The sequence below is a fragment of the Pleurodeles waltl genome, chromosome 8 (genome assembly GCF_031143425.1).
Source record: "Pleurodeles waltl isolate 20211129_DDA chromosome 8, aPleWal1.hap1.20221129, whole genome shotgun sequence".
NCBI classification, from domain to species: Eukaryota; Metazoa; Chordata; class Amphibia; order Caudata; family Salamandridae; genus Pleurodeles; species Pleurodeles waltl.
In genome coordinates this window covers 469,797,437-469,811,812 of record NC_090447.1, presented here as the reverse complement: position 1 = coordinate 469,811,812, position 14,376 = coordinate 469,797,437, and the positions used below count along the sequence as shown (strand labels likewise).

General features: G+C 40.3%; 1 protein-coding gene across 2 annotated transcripts in view; it reads right to left on the bottom strand.

Annotated features, from left to right (window-relative positions):
* IL18RAP (interleukin 18 receptor accessory protein) overlaps positions 1 to 14,376 on the bottom strand; it is a 275,544-nt gene that overhangs the window by 152,047 nt on the left and 109,121 nt on the right. For both annotated transcript variants that reach the window (XM_069204435.1, XM_069204436.1), the window contains 3 exons: positions 13,932 to 14,202; positions 3,964 to 4,138; positions 3,686 to 3,860 (listed from right to left, as the gene is read on the bottom strand). In XM_069204435.1, coding sequence (XP_069060536.1) covers positions 3,686 to 3,860; positions 3,964 to 4,138; positions 13,932 to 14,202 — 621 coding nt within the window. The remainder of the gene's footprint in view (positions 1 to 3,685; positions 3,861 to 3,963; positions 4,139 to 13,931; positions 14,203 to 14,376) is intronic.

Here is a 14,376-nt window from a genome sequence, read left to right as displayed (position 1 = left end):
AACATTTGGACAGAGGTGGAGTGGGTGGTATGTGAAAGGGGCAGGGTTAAGGTGGGTGACATGGATTTGGGGGAACATACCATGCTCAACTCCGCCAGGTGTTCCTATCAGGCCCTCAAGATGCAGTATGTCCAAGACCTTCTCCTCCCAAGATGTGACAGTAGGGGGAGGAGACTGGGGCCCACCGCCAGTCGTGAGTACCACCAGTTGGTGCCTGGATGCCATGGAATGTACCTTCCCCCTAGGTCGTTCCACCTCTTCCTGATGTCCTCCCTTGTGCATGGAAAGCTGCCTACAGAATTGATCCTGCCGACTGTTCTTTGCCACAACTCCATCTTCCTGGCAATTGATGTTTGCTGGACCTGTGCTCCAAACAGGTGTGGCTCTACCCTGACAATTTCGCCCACCATGGACCTTCACTCATCCGTGAAATGTGGGTGTTTTTGTGGGGACATGGTAGTGGTGGTGAAGACGGTGCAGTAGTGTTCAAAGAAAAAAGGCTGCAGTAAAAGGTAAATGGTGAGGTGTAGGTGCTGTGATGTGAGTGGGTGACGGTTGTTGTGGATTGTGTGTGGTAGTAAAATGTGTGTTGTGTATGTTGTGCAGGTGTGTGATGTGTGCATAGTGAAATGTATGTGGATACCTAATGTTGGTTTTTCTATATCTGTGAACATTCTAGCTTGTTTGTGGCTGTGTGTTGTGTAGGGGTGTGTTATATCATGTTGTGTGTAGGTGTGTTGGGTGTGTGGATCTGTGTAAGGTGTGTGGTATTCAAACTATCCAATGTGGTGCTGTGCCCACTGTGATGTGATTTGAGACCGCCACTGTTCACACCGCTAATGGTTATCTGCCATGAAAGAGCCACTGTTGTGATTTGTGGATTGTAATCTGATGGGTGGATTTATATCGGGCTGCGGTGCTGGTGGTGGGATCGCCTCTTTTCCGTCTTCCAGTGTCCTGGCGGTTTCTGAAATTTGGTTGTTTTTTGGCTGACTTCTCAGTGTAACTCTTTAATACAGGGGTTGGGCTACTGCCAACATAGCAGTCTTTCAGGGGCCACCACTGTGGCGGTCTTACCGTCAGACCACCAAACTCGTAATGAGGCCCTTAGTCTTAAAGTGTCTGTAAATGAAGTGATCTGAGGTGATCGGGCAAAGCTATTATTTTTTTATTTATTTCACTTTATATACACAAAAGACAAATACACTGTTAGGTGAGTACTGGAACTGAAATTACTCCTTTCAACAACTTCAGCCATTATTCACTTCTCAATTCCCACCGCCGGGTAATGTACTTGTATACTTTATTTTGGCGGTGCTAAAAATTGAATTATGTTACATTGTGCTCGGGTTCATCTCCATGGTCTGGCCTGTACTGTTTTTATATTTCACAATCAGAGCTATGATGGTATAATTGTGCTGAACTTGAAATGCACTAGTATGGATGAAAAAACCTGACACTCTTTCTCTTTGTTACTTATGTTACTTTTATGAACAAAAATATAAATAAAGAGTTATTTTTAGAAAATGTAAACAAAGTTATTCCCTAGATGTTCTTGTGAGTGTGTCAGCAGACCCACACTGCAGCACTGCTGGGGAGCAAATGGAAGTCTAACGTGAGTAGTCAATCGTTGTAGTCAATCAGTTATGAGTTCATAGCCATTGGTGCATAGTAGTTCCATAAATGTCCTTCTAAAGCTTTAGTAAACCACATACCTTGTAGGACAACTATGTACTGGACTTTGACACAGCAGAATAGTGTGAGGGGGCTCTCAAGACACTTCTTGTGACACCTAGGTTACATATGCTAGCCATGGATCATTGCTGACAGTTCTGCAGATGGAGGCTTGGAGCACAAGTGAGGGGTTCCACAGAGGTGTATGAAAGCAAAAAGCTAATATGGGCACATGAAAGGTGAGTTTTCACCAAGCAGTCACCACTCAGTTCCCCTGCACCAGACAATAGATGTTCTTGGGTAGCCTACCTCTATACTAGGGTGAGGGCTACTGAAGGTTTCTAGGGGTCTATGGTTAGTGTCTTTCTAACCTTTTAGAGTGGCTTGGGGCTTTCAGCTGTGTTATGTTAATGCTTTACAAGTGGTCCAGTGTCTGAAAACAGTTTGGGAATCATGTAAATGCAGAAGGGAAGCTGCTATCTCAGCTAAAAGGGTTTGTTTCACATGGTTTATGTGTTTCTGGATACTTTGCAAACTTAATGATCCATGCAAATGTAAAACTAACCCTTCAGATGGGAAAGTGATGTAATCCAAGGCCCATATTTGTACTTTTTGAGGCGATTTGCGTCAAAAAGTTTAACTCTGGCTACCGCCATTCCAACGCGCCAGCCGGGCGCCTTATTTATGGAATTATGGTAGCCGGCACTGTGGCCTGGTCAGCGTCAAAATAAATGATGGTAACCAGGCAGTGGAGGCAAAGGGAAGACTGGGGATTGTGTGCCAAAGAATGGTGCAAGTCAGGTTAGAGTCAAAAATATTGGCTCTAACCTGACTAGCGCCATTTTTTGATGCACAACCCCCATGGAAATGACTCCTGTCCTAGCAAAGACAGAAGTCATGCCCCCCCCCTGCGGAACAGCAATGCCCAGGGGACCTATGTCCCCTGGGCATGGCCATTGGGCAGAGTGGCATTTAGGGGCCCCAAGTTAGGCCCCCCTATGCCACTTTAAAAAAAAAAAAAAAAATACTTACCTTCAATTACCTGTAGTCACCGTAGATGGGTCCCCCCATCCATGGGTGTCCCCCAGGGGTGGACTAGGGTGGCAGGGGGTGTCCCTAGGTGCAGGGAAGGGCACCTGTGTACTTCTTCCATGGTCATCCTCCATGGAAATGAACCCACAGGCCCCCTAATGGCTGCTCTGACCCAGTCATTAAAAAATTGCACAAATCCGGCTTGGCACCATGTTTTAAGGCCCGCCTCCTCTTGTGCGTCATTTTGACGCCGGAGGATAAATAAGGCGCACATACCTTAGAGTCATTTTTGCACAGGAACGCCTACCTTGCATGTCATTAGAGCAAAGTAGGTTTTCATGGACAAAAAATGGCACACACTCCATAACTTTGGCACTAGACGGGTCTAGCACCAAAGTATAAATCTGGAGTTAAGTTTGCACCGAATTTGCGTCTAAACAAATGACGCTAATCTGGCGCAAACAGAGTATAAATATGGGCCCAAGTCTTTAGCTAGACCAGTGATTTTCAGCTGGGGTCCTGAGCAAAATGTACTCTGTTCAACCATTTTAGACCAAATGATTGCAAACAGAATTCAAGCTAAATTAGATAATTATAACATTCAAAGAATGTCATTCTGGTCCAAGATTTCTAACACATTTTTTAAAAAGTTGGTTTAATTATTCACTTATTTTTCCCTCTCTCATGTCCTTTCAGCATCAAAGGTCTACCCAGGCTCCTGAAGCCTCATGCTTGGTGCATGGATGTTGTCAACCACTGAGCTATTAACGTGAAATAAAGTAACAGATCTACCCGGCTCAAAGATAGATATTCTCAGTATTAAGGATTCTGTGATGAGAAGAATATGAGAGATGGGGCTTATCAGTAAGTGATCATGTTTTTTGGATAATGCTAAATCAGCCAATCAATACTTCCTTAGTAACCCTTTACCAATAGTTATACAACAATGAACAACATTTAAAATTAACATACTACTTACCTATAGCTGTTATGGAAACTACAGACCTCACTATCCACTGGTCTGTTTTGTTAAATTGAATGTAGTCACAAGCATAGATGCCTGAATCTTGTTCATAGATTTCCGTCCAGACAATTTCATCTTCCTTTATCTCCAGGGAATATCTGTTTTTATCTGGAACCATTAGATTCCCACCCTGATTAATACATTAGAGTGAAGAAAATGATTGTATGTTATAATTAACCAGCAACAACATGCATTAACATACTTTCTATGGACATTCAGGCAAAAGTGTTTACCTTATACCACTTCACAGAGGACCTCTGTGATCCTTTATAGCAGTTCAGTGATGGACAATAAAGTGAATTTCCAGTTGCAATGAAAAAATAGAGTTTTGTTTCATTGAAGTTGGAACAATTTGCATTGTTTTTGTCCTCAACATCCAGAATGATCTTGAGACAGAGTAGTTCCTTACTAAAATGCATAAAAAGAAAAAAAAAAACAGCTAAATAAGCTTAGGCTATTGATTAAGTCAAAAACATAATATCCGTATTTGTAAAGTGTATATTCACCTATAATGGTGTCTTGGTGCTATAGGAGAAGTGTTCCTTGTCGGACAACTTATAGATACTCATTTTATCAAACTCATGAGGATGAATGGAAGAATGCAACCGTCATGAATAAAACTGTTGAACATTGGGTCAAGCACAGATCCTTACAGTGGATGCATTAGTCTACTGAGCCCTCATACCCAGGATGTATATATCGTCCAATAGACAATGCAACATTGTCCCTATTCAACATCTCAGTATATTTCTTTGATAGTGAGCCCTCCCAAGAAAAAAGCAACTTTGTTATTGCCAATAATCTTTTTAATAACACCCTATCAGCAGTGCCAAACATGAAGTTGTGTCGTTATCATAAAATAGTAAGTGCTTTTAGGTTTGTGTAGATGCTTACTGTCGTGTTGGTCTCATGTAATAAAAATAAATAACAAATGCATACATTCAAACACAAATGAGTATTGGTTCAGCCCTCAAAATCCATTGGTCTGTTCAGCTGTTATTTTGCATACAGCATGGAACAATTAGTCATTCCTCTTTAGCCACTGTCTCCCTGCTACTGTAAGTAACTTAATTTTGCCTCATCGCATGTGTTCATCACCCTATAAGACAGGCACTTCAGTGCCAGTAGTGGTGGACCAATACTTTACTTGGTTAATGCTGGTTTTTTCAATACTTTGGCCCTCATTACGACCCTGGCGGTCGGTGGTAAAGCGGCAGTAAGACCGCAAACAGGCCGGCAGAAAAAAAATGGAATTATGACAGCGGCGGTAACTTCACCATTCCGACCGCCATGGCAGTGATGACCGCTGGGCTGGAGATTTCGGTCTCTAGCCCGGCGGCCGTCACTAGACCTCCAACGGTATCAGGACCCTGCATACCGCCATGGATTTCGGGTGATTGGGAACCGCCATGAGATCCATGGCGGTAGGCACTATCAGTGCCAGGGAATTACTTCCCTGGCACTGATAGGGGTCTCCCCCACCCCCTGCTATCCCCCACAAGTCATCCCCCCACACCCCCTGCCACCCCCCAAAGGTGACACAATCCCCCTCCCCACCCTCACCCCAACATGCACATACATTCACCCCTACACGCACACATACATCACAACACATACCCGCACACAAACAGACATGCACACCGACCGACCCGCACACATTTCCCATACACACAGCACCCCCCCGCACGCATACATGCACTCACACACCCCCTCTACACACTCACACGCATACCCCCATGCACGCACACATCACCCCCCTCCCCTAACAGCCGATCAACTTACCTTATCCGTTGGCCCTCCGGGAGGGGACAGGATCCATTGGGGCAGCTCCACCACCAGCACACCGTCACCAGAACACCACCACAACGAATCATGGGACGTGATTCTGTGGGAGGTGTTCTGTTGACGTGGCGGTGAAGGTTGAGCAGCCTCCACTTTCCCGCCGAACGCCAGTATGGCTGCTGGCGGCTTTCCGTACGTAAAAGGACGGAGGGCTGCCAGCGGTCATAATATGCGGCGCGGAAGACCGCCACCACTGGCGGTCTTCAGCACGGCGGTACCTCGGGGGTCTTGCGAAAAGACCTCTGAGGTCGTAATGAGGGCCTTTATCCTTTCTAGTCACCATTGAGTGTTTATATTAGATCTATGTGTTTCAGGTTCAAAGCTATTAGCACTTCCACTTTGCATAACGAAGCATCATATTTATCTATCATATGCATTAAAACTAGAAGTTCATTAAGCAAATTAAAAGACTATCCAACATTCACTGGAGGTACTCTGAATTTTGAATTAATAGGCTAATATCCTTGCTGTTTCTATTTAGAACAGGGGCACTGCTAAATTCTCCTAATTCCAATTTGTTTTGGATTATGAGCCACATGATCTTAATGTGAAGGATTTAAATGTTAACTGGTAGAAGCGTCCTTTTCCCCCATAGGCCCTGCAGCTCTATTCAAGATGATCACACTTTTATAATTTTCATACATCTTCCAAAATGCTGTATATGACATACCTGAGAGCTTGTTGAAAAATACTAGGCGACTTGATAAGACCCGTACTCAGGACAACATCAGAATGGTGCTGGGAATACTACAAAGAAGCACAGTTGAGGGCAGAATAGCACCTTCAGGCTTCAGAAAACACTAAGATGCTATCCAGTTATTAACAGTGATGAATGGCTTTCATCCAATAGAATGAACCAGCTTTAAGAATGGGTAGGCAAACACTGGGCAGGACATTTTACACAAATGTATCATATAGGTGAAAACAGGAAAACAATATAATGTCAGCTACAAATTCAGTGGTGAAGACTTAAAGGAAACTTTCTTAAAAATAGTCTGCAAAGAGAAATTGACAACAAAAATGCCACCGTGGGGGGGGGGGCACCTTGCAGGGGTTGAGTGGTCTTTTGTAGGATTTACTGGGAAGAATGACACAGGTTTCTATACAATGTGAGATGCATGGTGTACATCAGGTATTATATCAAGTTTACAGTTGCAGACTGAATACAAACTAGAAAATCTGTAGACATTTAAGTTCTTGCAACTGACGCATATATTGAAATCATGCATCTAAAAAAGTAAGGGATGTACTAAGAAGAGTGGCCACTAAAAGGAAGACTATTGTAAGGATGACAATAAAGGCAGTGTCCCAGACATGTTACCATATTGGCCAATACACAGACAAACTGGAAAGCCTAAAGACTCAATGTAATAAAAATGTAGGTGCCTTAGAAAATGGTGACTGTTAAAAGACACTGATATACGCTTGAGAGGTCCTGCTGTGATCTAGTTTACAACTAATTTGACCAAAAATATGATACTGATAATTTTCATTAATTTAACCTATGAAAATCTGGGTGACTTGAAAGTGATTTATGTCTGTCTCAGGGGTTGTTGATAAAGAGGCACTTTCATTCACACTATGTGAAGTTTGACTGTTTTGCGATTAATTGAAAACTACAGGACACGTTTTAGAACAAATAGGAAATTTGTACTGGGATTAACATTAGGATTAAATGCCCTTGCATTCTGCACACAGGAGGGAACTACAAATTATAAACTAAGAGGATTAATAGTAGTGAAGAGGGATGTAGCACAACAATGTGATGGGCCAATACTGACAAATACAATACTCCATTACAAGATGCATAGGTGTATAGTTGAGGAGCAAGTGACAGGTGCAGGAAGTGGTTGTTCTAAAGAAATTGACAACATTTGGGTTTGCCTAGAATAATGCATCATTTTGGATGATGTGATGAACCTTATTTTACTGAGTTAGTAATCATGCACACATGAATGTCAAAACTCGAAAAAACATTTTGGTAATGATTGCTTTGTAATTGATCCTGTTACTGGCTATACATATCTGTAATGCACTGATGCAGTGTTCTCCTTGCATTATATTCACAAACAAACAAATATGACTGTAATGGATGTATATCAATCGTTTCATGTCTTCCTTTATACTAATATTGCTTTTTATCGTAGAAAATATAAAACTCAATAATCTATGATTAAAAAATGAATTTCTATACCTGTTCTAAATATACCTGCATACTAGAAAACACCCATTCTGCTTTTCAAATTACATATGATGATCATTTTTTTAATTTAAAACTTGTATTGTAAGTGTATTGCCACCACCTTAAGGCATAGGCATATTTTCTTTTTCTCTTCTCTTTATATTTGTAGCACATGCTTGGAATGAAAAAAATTGCACCACATTTCCAAGGAGAGACTCACTGGCCTATCTAAATGCTTTCTAGTTTAATTTGTTCTACATTATTCTATTGTTCAGATCTTGTGTTTAACAAGACATAATACAGCTTGTGACAGAAAATATTTTTGTATGACACCCGGGACCTCCTGTAATGACCTATGGTACTGCATGCTGTGTCAGAGAAGATATGTTACTGACACTGGAGTCTTCTAGTAATTAACTAAGGGACTACAACATGCTATTGGAAATATTTGTGTCTGTACCTTAGGACTTACAGTAATGACCTAGGTACTGCAGCCTGCTACAGTAAAGGATTTGTATCTAATAGCAACCACCTAGAGTTCTGCAGCCTCGTAGAAAAAATATCTGTCTTACTCCATGCCTTGGAGAACAATTTCTATTTTTGCTAAGTGATTTACCAATTTAGTTTTTAGAAGAAATCAATAACTGTAGCTTTCTTCAAAATCTTTATTTACAAAATTCAATGGATTGCATTTTAAATCAGTGGTGCCCACAGTGTTATTCATACTTTGCACAAAATATATTCATTGATAAAGTTCTTTTAATCTCGTAGTTCAAGTCTTGTTCAAAAATGTTATGCATGTGAATTGTTGTTCTTCTTCACTTCATGTGTTCCGTTCTCTGATTTTCTTTCTGTGCACCGCGTGCTAATGCAAATACGTGGTGCAAGCTGTGACTGTAAACTGACTATACCTAGAATATAGGGTAGTGCATAAAGAATAATATAGGGTAGTCCATAAAAGATAGCAGCCATCACAAACCACAGCACATAAATGGTGAACAGCTTCACTGACTATTATTCTACATGGATCCAGCTGAAAAGTGATATGATTTTTTAGGACTAATGATTCAAGGGAATATTGGGAATCTTTTCATATATGAAATGTTCATGGATAGAAGAACCCTGATGAAGTTCTTATAGGTTGAAATGTGTTGGCTGGGCATAATTTTGTTACCAATAAAATCGGTTTTTGATACTGAAGTTTGGCTCCTGTCTAATGATGAGTTAAAAGAAGGAAATTTTTCTTCGCCTTGGATATGGATAATCCTTTGGATATGCTGAATTTCTAGAACAAGGACAATTAATTTTGTTAACTGTGGCGTTCCCTTTTGTTTGTTAGACTAGTACATTTACTGCTGTTTAGGAAACATTTTGGCTGTTAGTAACTCTAGAAGTGTAGACTGTAAATAGCAATGGGCTTTCTCTTTTTTAAGAGAATGTTTGTATTTCTACATATCTCTATAAACCCCTCCTTAGGACTCACTTACCTCTCCCATATAAGAGTAAGTATTCCCATTATCCAACCACTTCCCTTGGTCTCGGGCATTTACTGCCCATCACATGCCCTTGTGTGCAGAGCTCTTTGCATAGAAAAGATAGGAGTTACAGAGGCAGAGGTCTCCACACTTAGGTTTTTGAATTGCATTTTGTAGTATGTTCGAAAATGCAGTTTGTGAATTGGGCCGTTAGTGTCTGACTCCAGGTACCTCTAGTAACTGCCTAACCTACTGCAGCCTGGTAAAGCAAGCACTTATATCTGACTGAATGGATCTCAAGTAACAAGCATTAGGAAAGCTGCTCTGTCTGGCTTGCATTCTTGGTTACCAGACAGATTTATTGACTTTGGCAATCCTTATTTAAAGAAAGCAAAACTAATGATGTCTCTATTAATTTCATTTTGAACTGCAGTTGTGCATTAAATCTGTGTTGTTTGATTGGTGTGTTTTTTCTTTTTTTTCATTAACTTATTTTCCTGTTTGCACTATTAGCATGCTCTTCACCTATTCTTTCATTACATTATTCTTTCATATGTGGTAGATTCTATGATATAACATGCTAATTTTTTATGCTTTTTTCATATTATACTCGCTATATTAATAGGTCTATTAATTGTGCTGTCAATGCAATATTATGACTCTTAATTGTGCCAATTATCAGACTTGTAGTTGCATTTTTAGGCCAATGATCCCACAGGACAGTTAACTCACAAATCAAGCCAATGACAATTATTCTGTTTTGAGGCTGTGTAATGAGTATACAAATCCTGTCATCAACTTTAATGTTCTGTTTTTAAAGAAATATTTGCCCAAACTATGACCAAGCTACCGAAGATGTTTTGGTTACTGTGTTAGTCCTCATAAGTATGCCGTGTAACATATGTGCAGTGTATATGACTCAAGTAAGTTGAACAGAGAGCGTGATGCAGTTTCAACTCCCTAAATCATAGATAGGGAAAGTCATCCTTATATGGACAATTATCATGCAGACAAATAAACTAATTCCAATGTTGATTTAAAAGCTAAAGAGGCTGTTTAACTATTAAATGTGTTAGATAAAAGGTTAAATCTCCCACCAAATGAAAAATAAACATAATTTGTAAATTCTAAATTAAGATATTTGGGATTTGTCAAGCAACTGACGCTTCATTTAAATTGCAGAAAGCTGTTTATTTCTAAATGTAAATAATGGTGAGGCTGCATTTTTGCCCAGAACAGATTAAATGAAAAGGCATACGGAACCCATGGTGTTACTGTCAAGGAAAAGCTAGCGGAGAACAAGGTTGTAATCCCCAGGGCAGATTAGGATCTCTTCCACCTCCAGACTACTGGGATCCAAGATCTTGGTGGAGCTGGGGGGTTCCCTGATGGTCTGACTGCCAGGGTTTTAATGTGGCAGTTGGACCACCACAATCGTAATGACCCCCTGTGTGTGTGTGTTTGTGTGTGTGTGTGTGTGTGTGTGTATATGTTGCAATGAGCGATAGGCATAACTAAATCTGTTAGGAATATCTAATGTGTATTAGTGGCCTTGATAGAAGCCCAGTTAACTCCTACCAGTGTTGTTGCTTGAGGACCCAGATGTAGGGAAAGCTATAACATCTGATTGAATAGTTATGAAAAAAGTACATGGTAATGTTTACTTTGATCGTCCTGTGTGTACTTCAGGTGGGAGGAAAAAGTCAAGGCTTCAGCAGTCTACTAAATTCAGCCTGTCGTGAAGTTTTTCATATGTGCAATGATTGTATTTTAAATTTTGTGGTCTGGCCAAAGGAGATCAATTCTGCAGTTGGAGATTTGCTGTATGCTGGGGTTTCGATTCTGAGGTGAAAAAATAAGCAATACTTGGATTGAGATTATATTTTTCTGTGAAGGAAAAAGAGTTTGATTCCATGAACAATGCCTTCAGGATAAGAGCTGGTGTGGAATGCTTACAATTTATGTGGTTCCCTTGAATATACATATGATAGAGACATAGGATGAGTTTTGTTGTGATGATAAGAATCCAGTTTAGTCCCTGAATCAGATAGTCACTCACGGAAAGGTAGAGGAAATTACATTATGATAGACAAGAGTTCAGGAGTGATGGTCCCATGAACCAGGTGATTGAGGCCAAGGAATGGAAAATTCTTGTGTTTTAAGTCATTGGAAGGAAATCCTGGTGACCCCACATTTCTGGGGTCTGAGGCAGAGGTATAAAGTCTTAAGTGTTTTCCTGTGGGTGCTGATGCCTGCCTGGTACCAAGTTCATGGACCACCAGTCTTGAGGCATTTTGTAAGTTAGTTATCCATACATGATGTGAGGGGGATGATGTGAAAGGTAGGACGAAGATAATCTGTGTGCTGCTTCAGAGGAAGGAAAAGATTAAACCAGAGGTTAAATAAGTTCCACTGTCAAGGAGATATGTGAGGAAAGTGTGATTGTTCGCTGTAACAAAAGCCACAAAAAAATCCAGAAGAATAAACAAGGTCACTTGTTTATTTGCCCATGTCCCGTCATCCTATTACACACTGATGTAGAGCAGATTCCTGGTGCTCACTGTAGCGCTAAGATGATTGATTGCAGCTCTTCGAATCAGGCTAGACAAGAAGACCATTTTTGATTGTTCTATTGTTGTCCAGGGTTTTTGGATCTAGTGTGAGCATCTTCAGTAGTGTATTGTTGTGCAAGGTCTACAAATCCTTGGAATACTTCCTTATACACTGCAAGTCACATTTAGTAATTCATATACCTCTCCTTAAATGGATTGGCAAGCTAAGATAGTCTTCGTCAGCAGGACATCAGTTTGGTCAGCAAGGCATCAAGATTCAGAATCAAAGTTCAGAAAACGCAGTCTTTAAGCAAGAACATTAAGTAAGTCTCTGCTCAAGAAAATAATGACCTTTTGGCCAGCAAAAAAAATGGGAAAAAGTCCTGTCTTCCCTCAGTGTAGTCCGGCTAAGTTAGATTCCCTAAAACTACTTCCCAAGTCCCTATTGGTCAAGGGATCGCATGTTCACACTTTGTCAAATAAAACTAAAACATCAGATCCATGAATTCTACCACCACTCCGTTCACATGTTGCTGATTAGCTTCTCTTGTAATGTCCTCATCATCCGGCTTGTCAGGTAACGATATTGTTGCTGCTTATACTCTAGTCAGTGTATTCACTGTTCTCCTCCTGAGAAAGTCAGTCTTACACATATTACATTCATAATGTTACATTTAGCAAGAACAGCATCTTCTAGCAACCGGTTCTAAAAACGTTTGGCTACAAGCACATTTAGACAGCACAGTGGAAAAATCACAGTTTATTTCTCTGAACAGCCTTTTTATTAAATGTTAAGAAATGCTGCTTGACATGAGGCCGTGCACCTAGGCCAAGACCTCCGCTAAGTTAAGGTCTACAATTAATAAAGCTAATACATAATGCATAACCCTTAATATGACATATTACTACATTAATCAAACATGTGCTCAACATTTCATATTAATAAGCCATTAATAAGTACACTTCGTGAACATTGACGGCCACACATTGTAATTACATTTTCAAATGTGTGCATTATTTTTCTATGTTATTACATTTTCTACACAAATCCTATACTCAGAATACATGAATACTCATTAATAGCTTTGTTAAAACACCTGTGCTAGCAACCTTGGCCTTTATTTTACAAAGTATTACCCTGCCCTCTCATTCTATTAACATTAAAGCTTGTCCTGTACCTTACTTCCTAATTTGGCTCTCATACCTCAAATGTATATACAAATAGCATTACGAAAATACAACATTAAAACTAATGGTCTTTTTTAAAATATGGCACATGATCTGCTGCTCCGCTTGAGTGGCAGAAGTCATAGTCTTTGTGATGCTTGAAGATGACTGTATGTCCCTGTCAGAGATCCCAGCCTGTCTGATGGAGATTCCTTTGCAGAAAAGGGAGCCATCACCTTAGTGTCTCCCTTTACAATACTGAAGGTTTCCCGAGTGGCATTCATGTTTAAACTAGCCACTCAGCAAACGTTTATGTTCAGAGAAAACAAACTCGCAAAGCAGGATGTTATGTTCTCTGAGCAAAAAACAAATGGCACTGACACACAAGGAGTTTTCTCCATGCACATGGGAGCCAGTTAACATTTTTCTCGGTTGTCTGAGATGACTTGTATGGCAGACAAGAACAGGAAAAAAGAAGAAATGGTAGGTCTCAATAGGGCAGGATGACTATCACTGTTACATTGCAGTATCTTGGTGAATTGCATGAGAGGCCAGTGATATACATCAGCAGTGCTACGAGCATGGTGCTTCCCTCTACTCAGCTAATCAGTGGGGTAACCAAAGGTTTAGAGGGACAGGACTGGAGCACTCCCATTCTGCCAAACCTCTTCAAATGAAGGGATCCACCTAGAATATTTTAATACTTAGCTTGCGTTTCATACATTGAATGTAGTGGCAGTAATATGTGTTTGTATTTGTAGGGGTAATACATTAATTAGCTGGGCTAATAGATTCACAATGAAGGGATGATACACGATGCCATATACATGAATCAGTCTCTTTCCTCATAAGCATGCAATCTATCAGCTTCTAAAAAGCGCTAACTTGCTTCCAAAAACATGCATGCCAAATACAGTGGACATATGATGGATGTCCAAATACTTTAAATATTTCAGTTATGTGTATGACAAAAAAATACCTACCGCACAGTGCAGATGTATGTTCCAGAATCCTTAATTCCTATTGGTAAAAACCATAGAGAATTTCCTTTTTGTGTGATGTTAGCATTGCTGGTAAAGTCTATTCTTACCAGACCCTTATCTTCCTGTACTCTGAACCACTCCACATCTTTATTATAAGATGATGATGTGTTAAAAATATTTTTGGGGTTAGAAGCTGGTGGGGCACACTGGAAGAAAAAATCCTCCTCGTTGAAAGCATGGTATCTCCAAGCAGGCTCACTTTCTGAACAACCTGAAAGATTAGACATAGATTTGGTAAGCACATCTCAGGTGTTTCAAAATCATTTCCAAGCCGAAAGAAGTATAAATAATGCAGTATGACACTGAGTGATGGTTGGCATCTGTTTTATGAAGAAAAACATAGGCAGGATCACTGATTTATTTCTGCATAAACTTTCAGCCTATT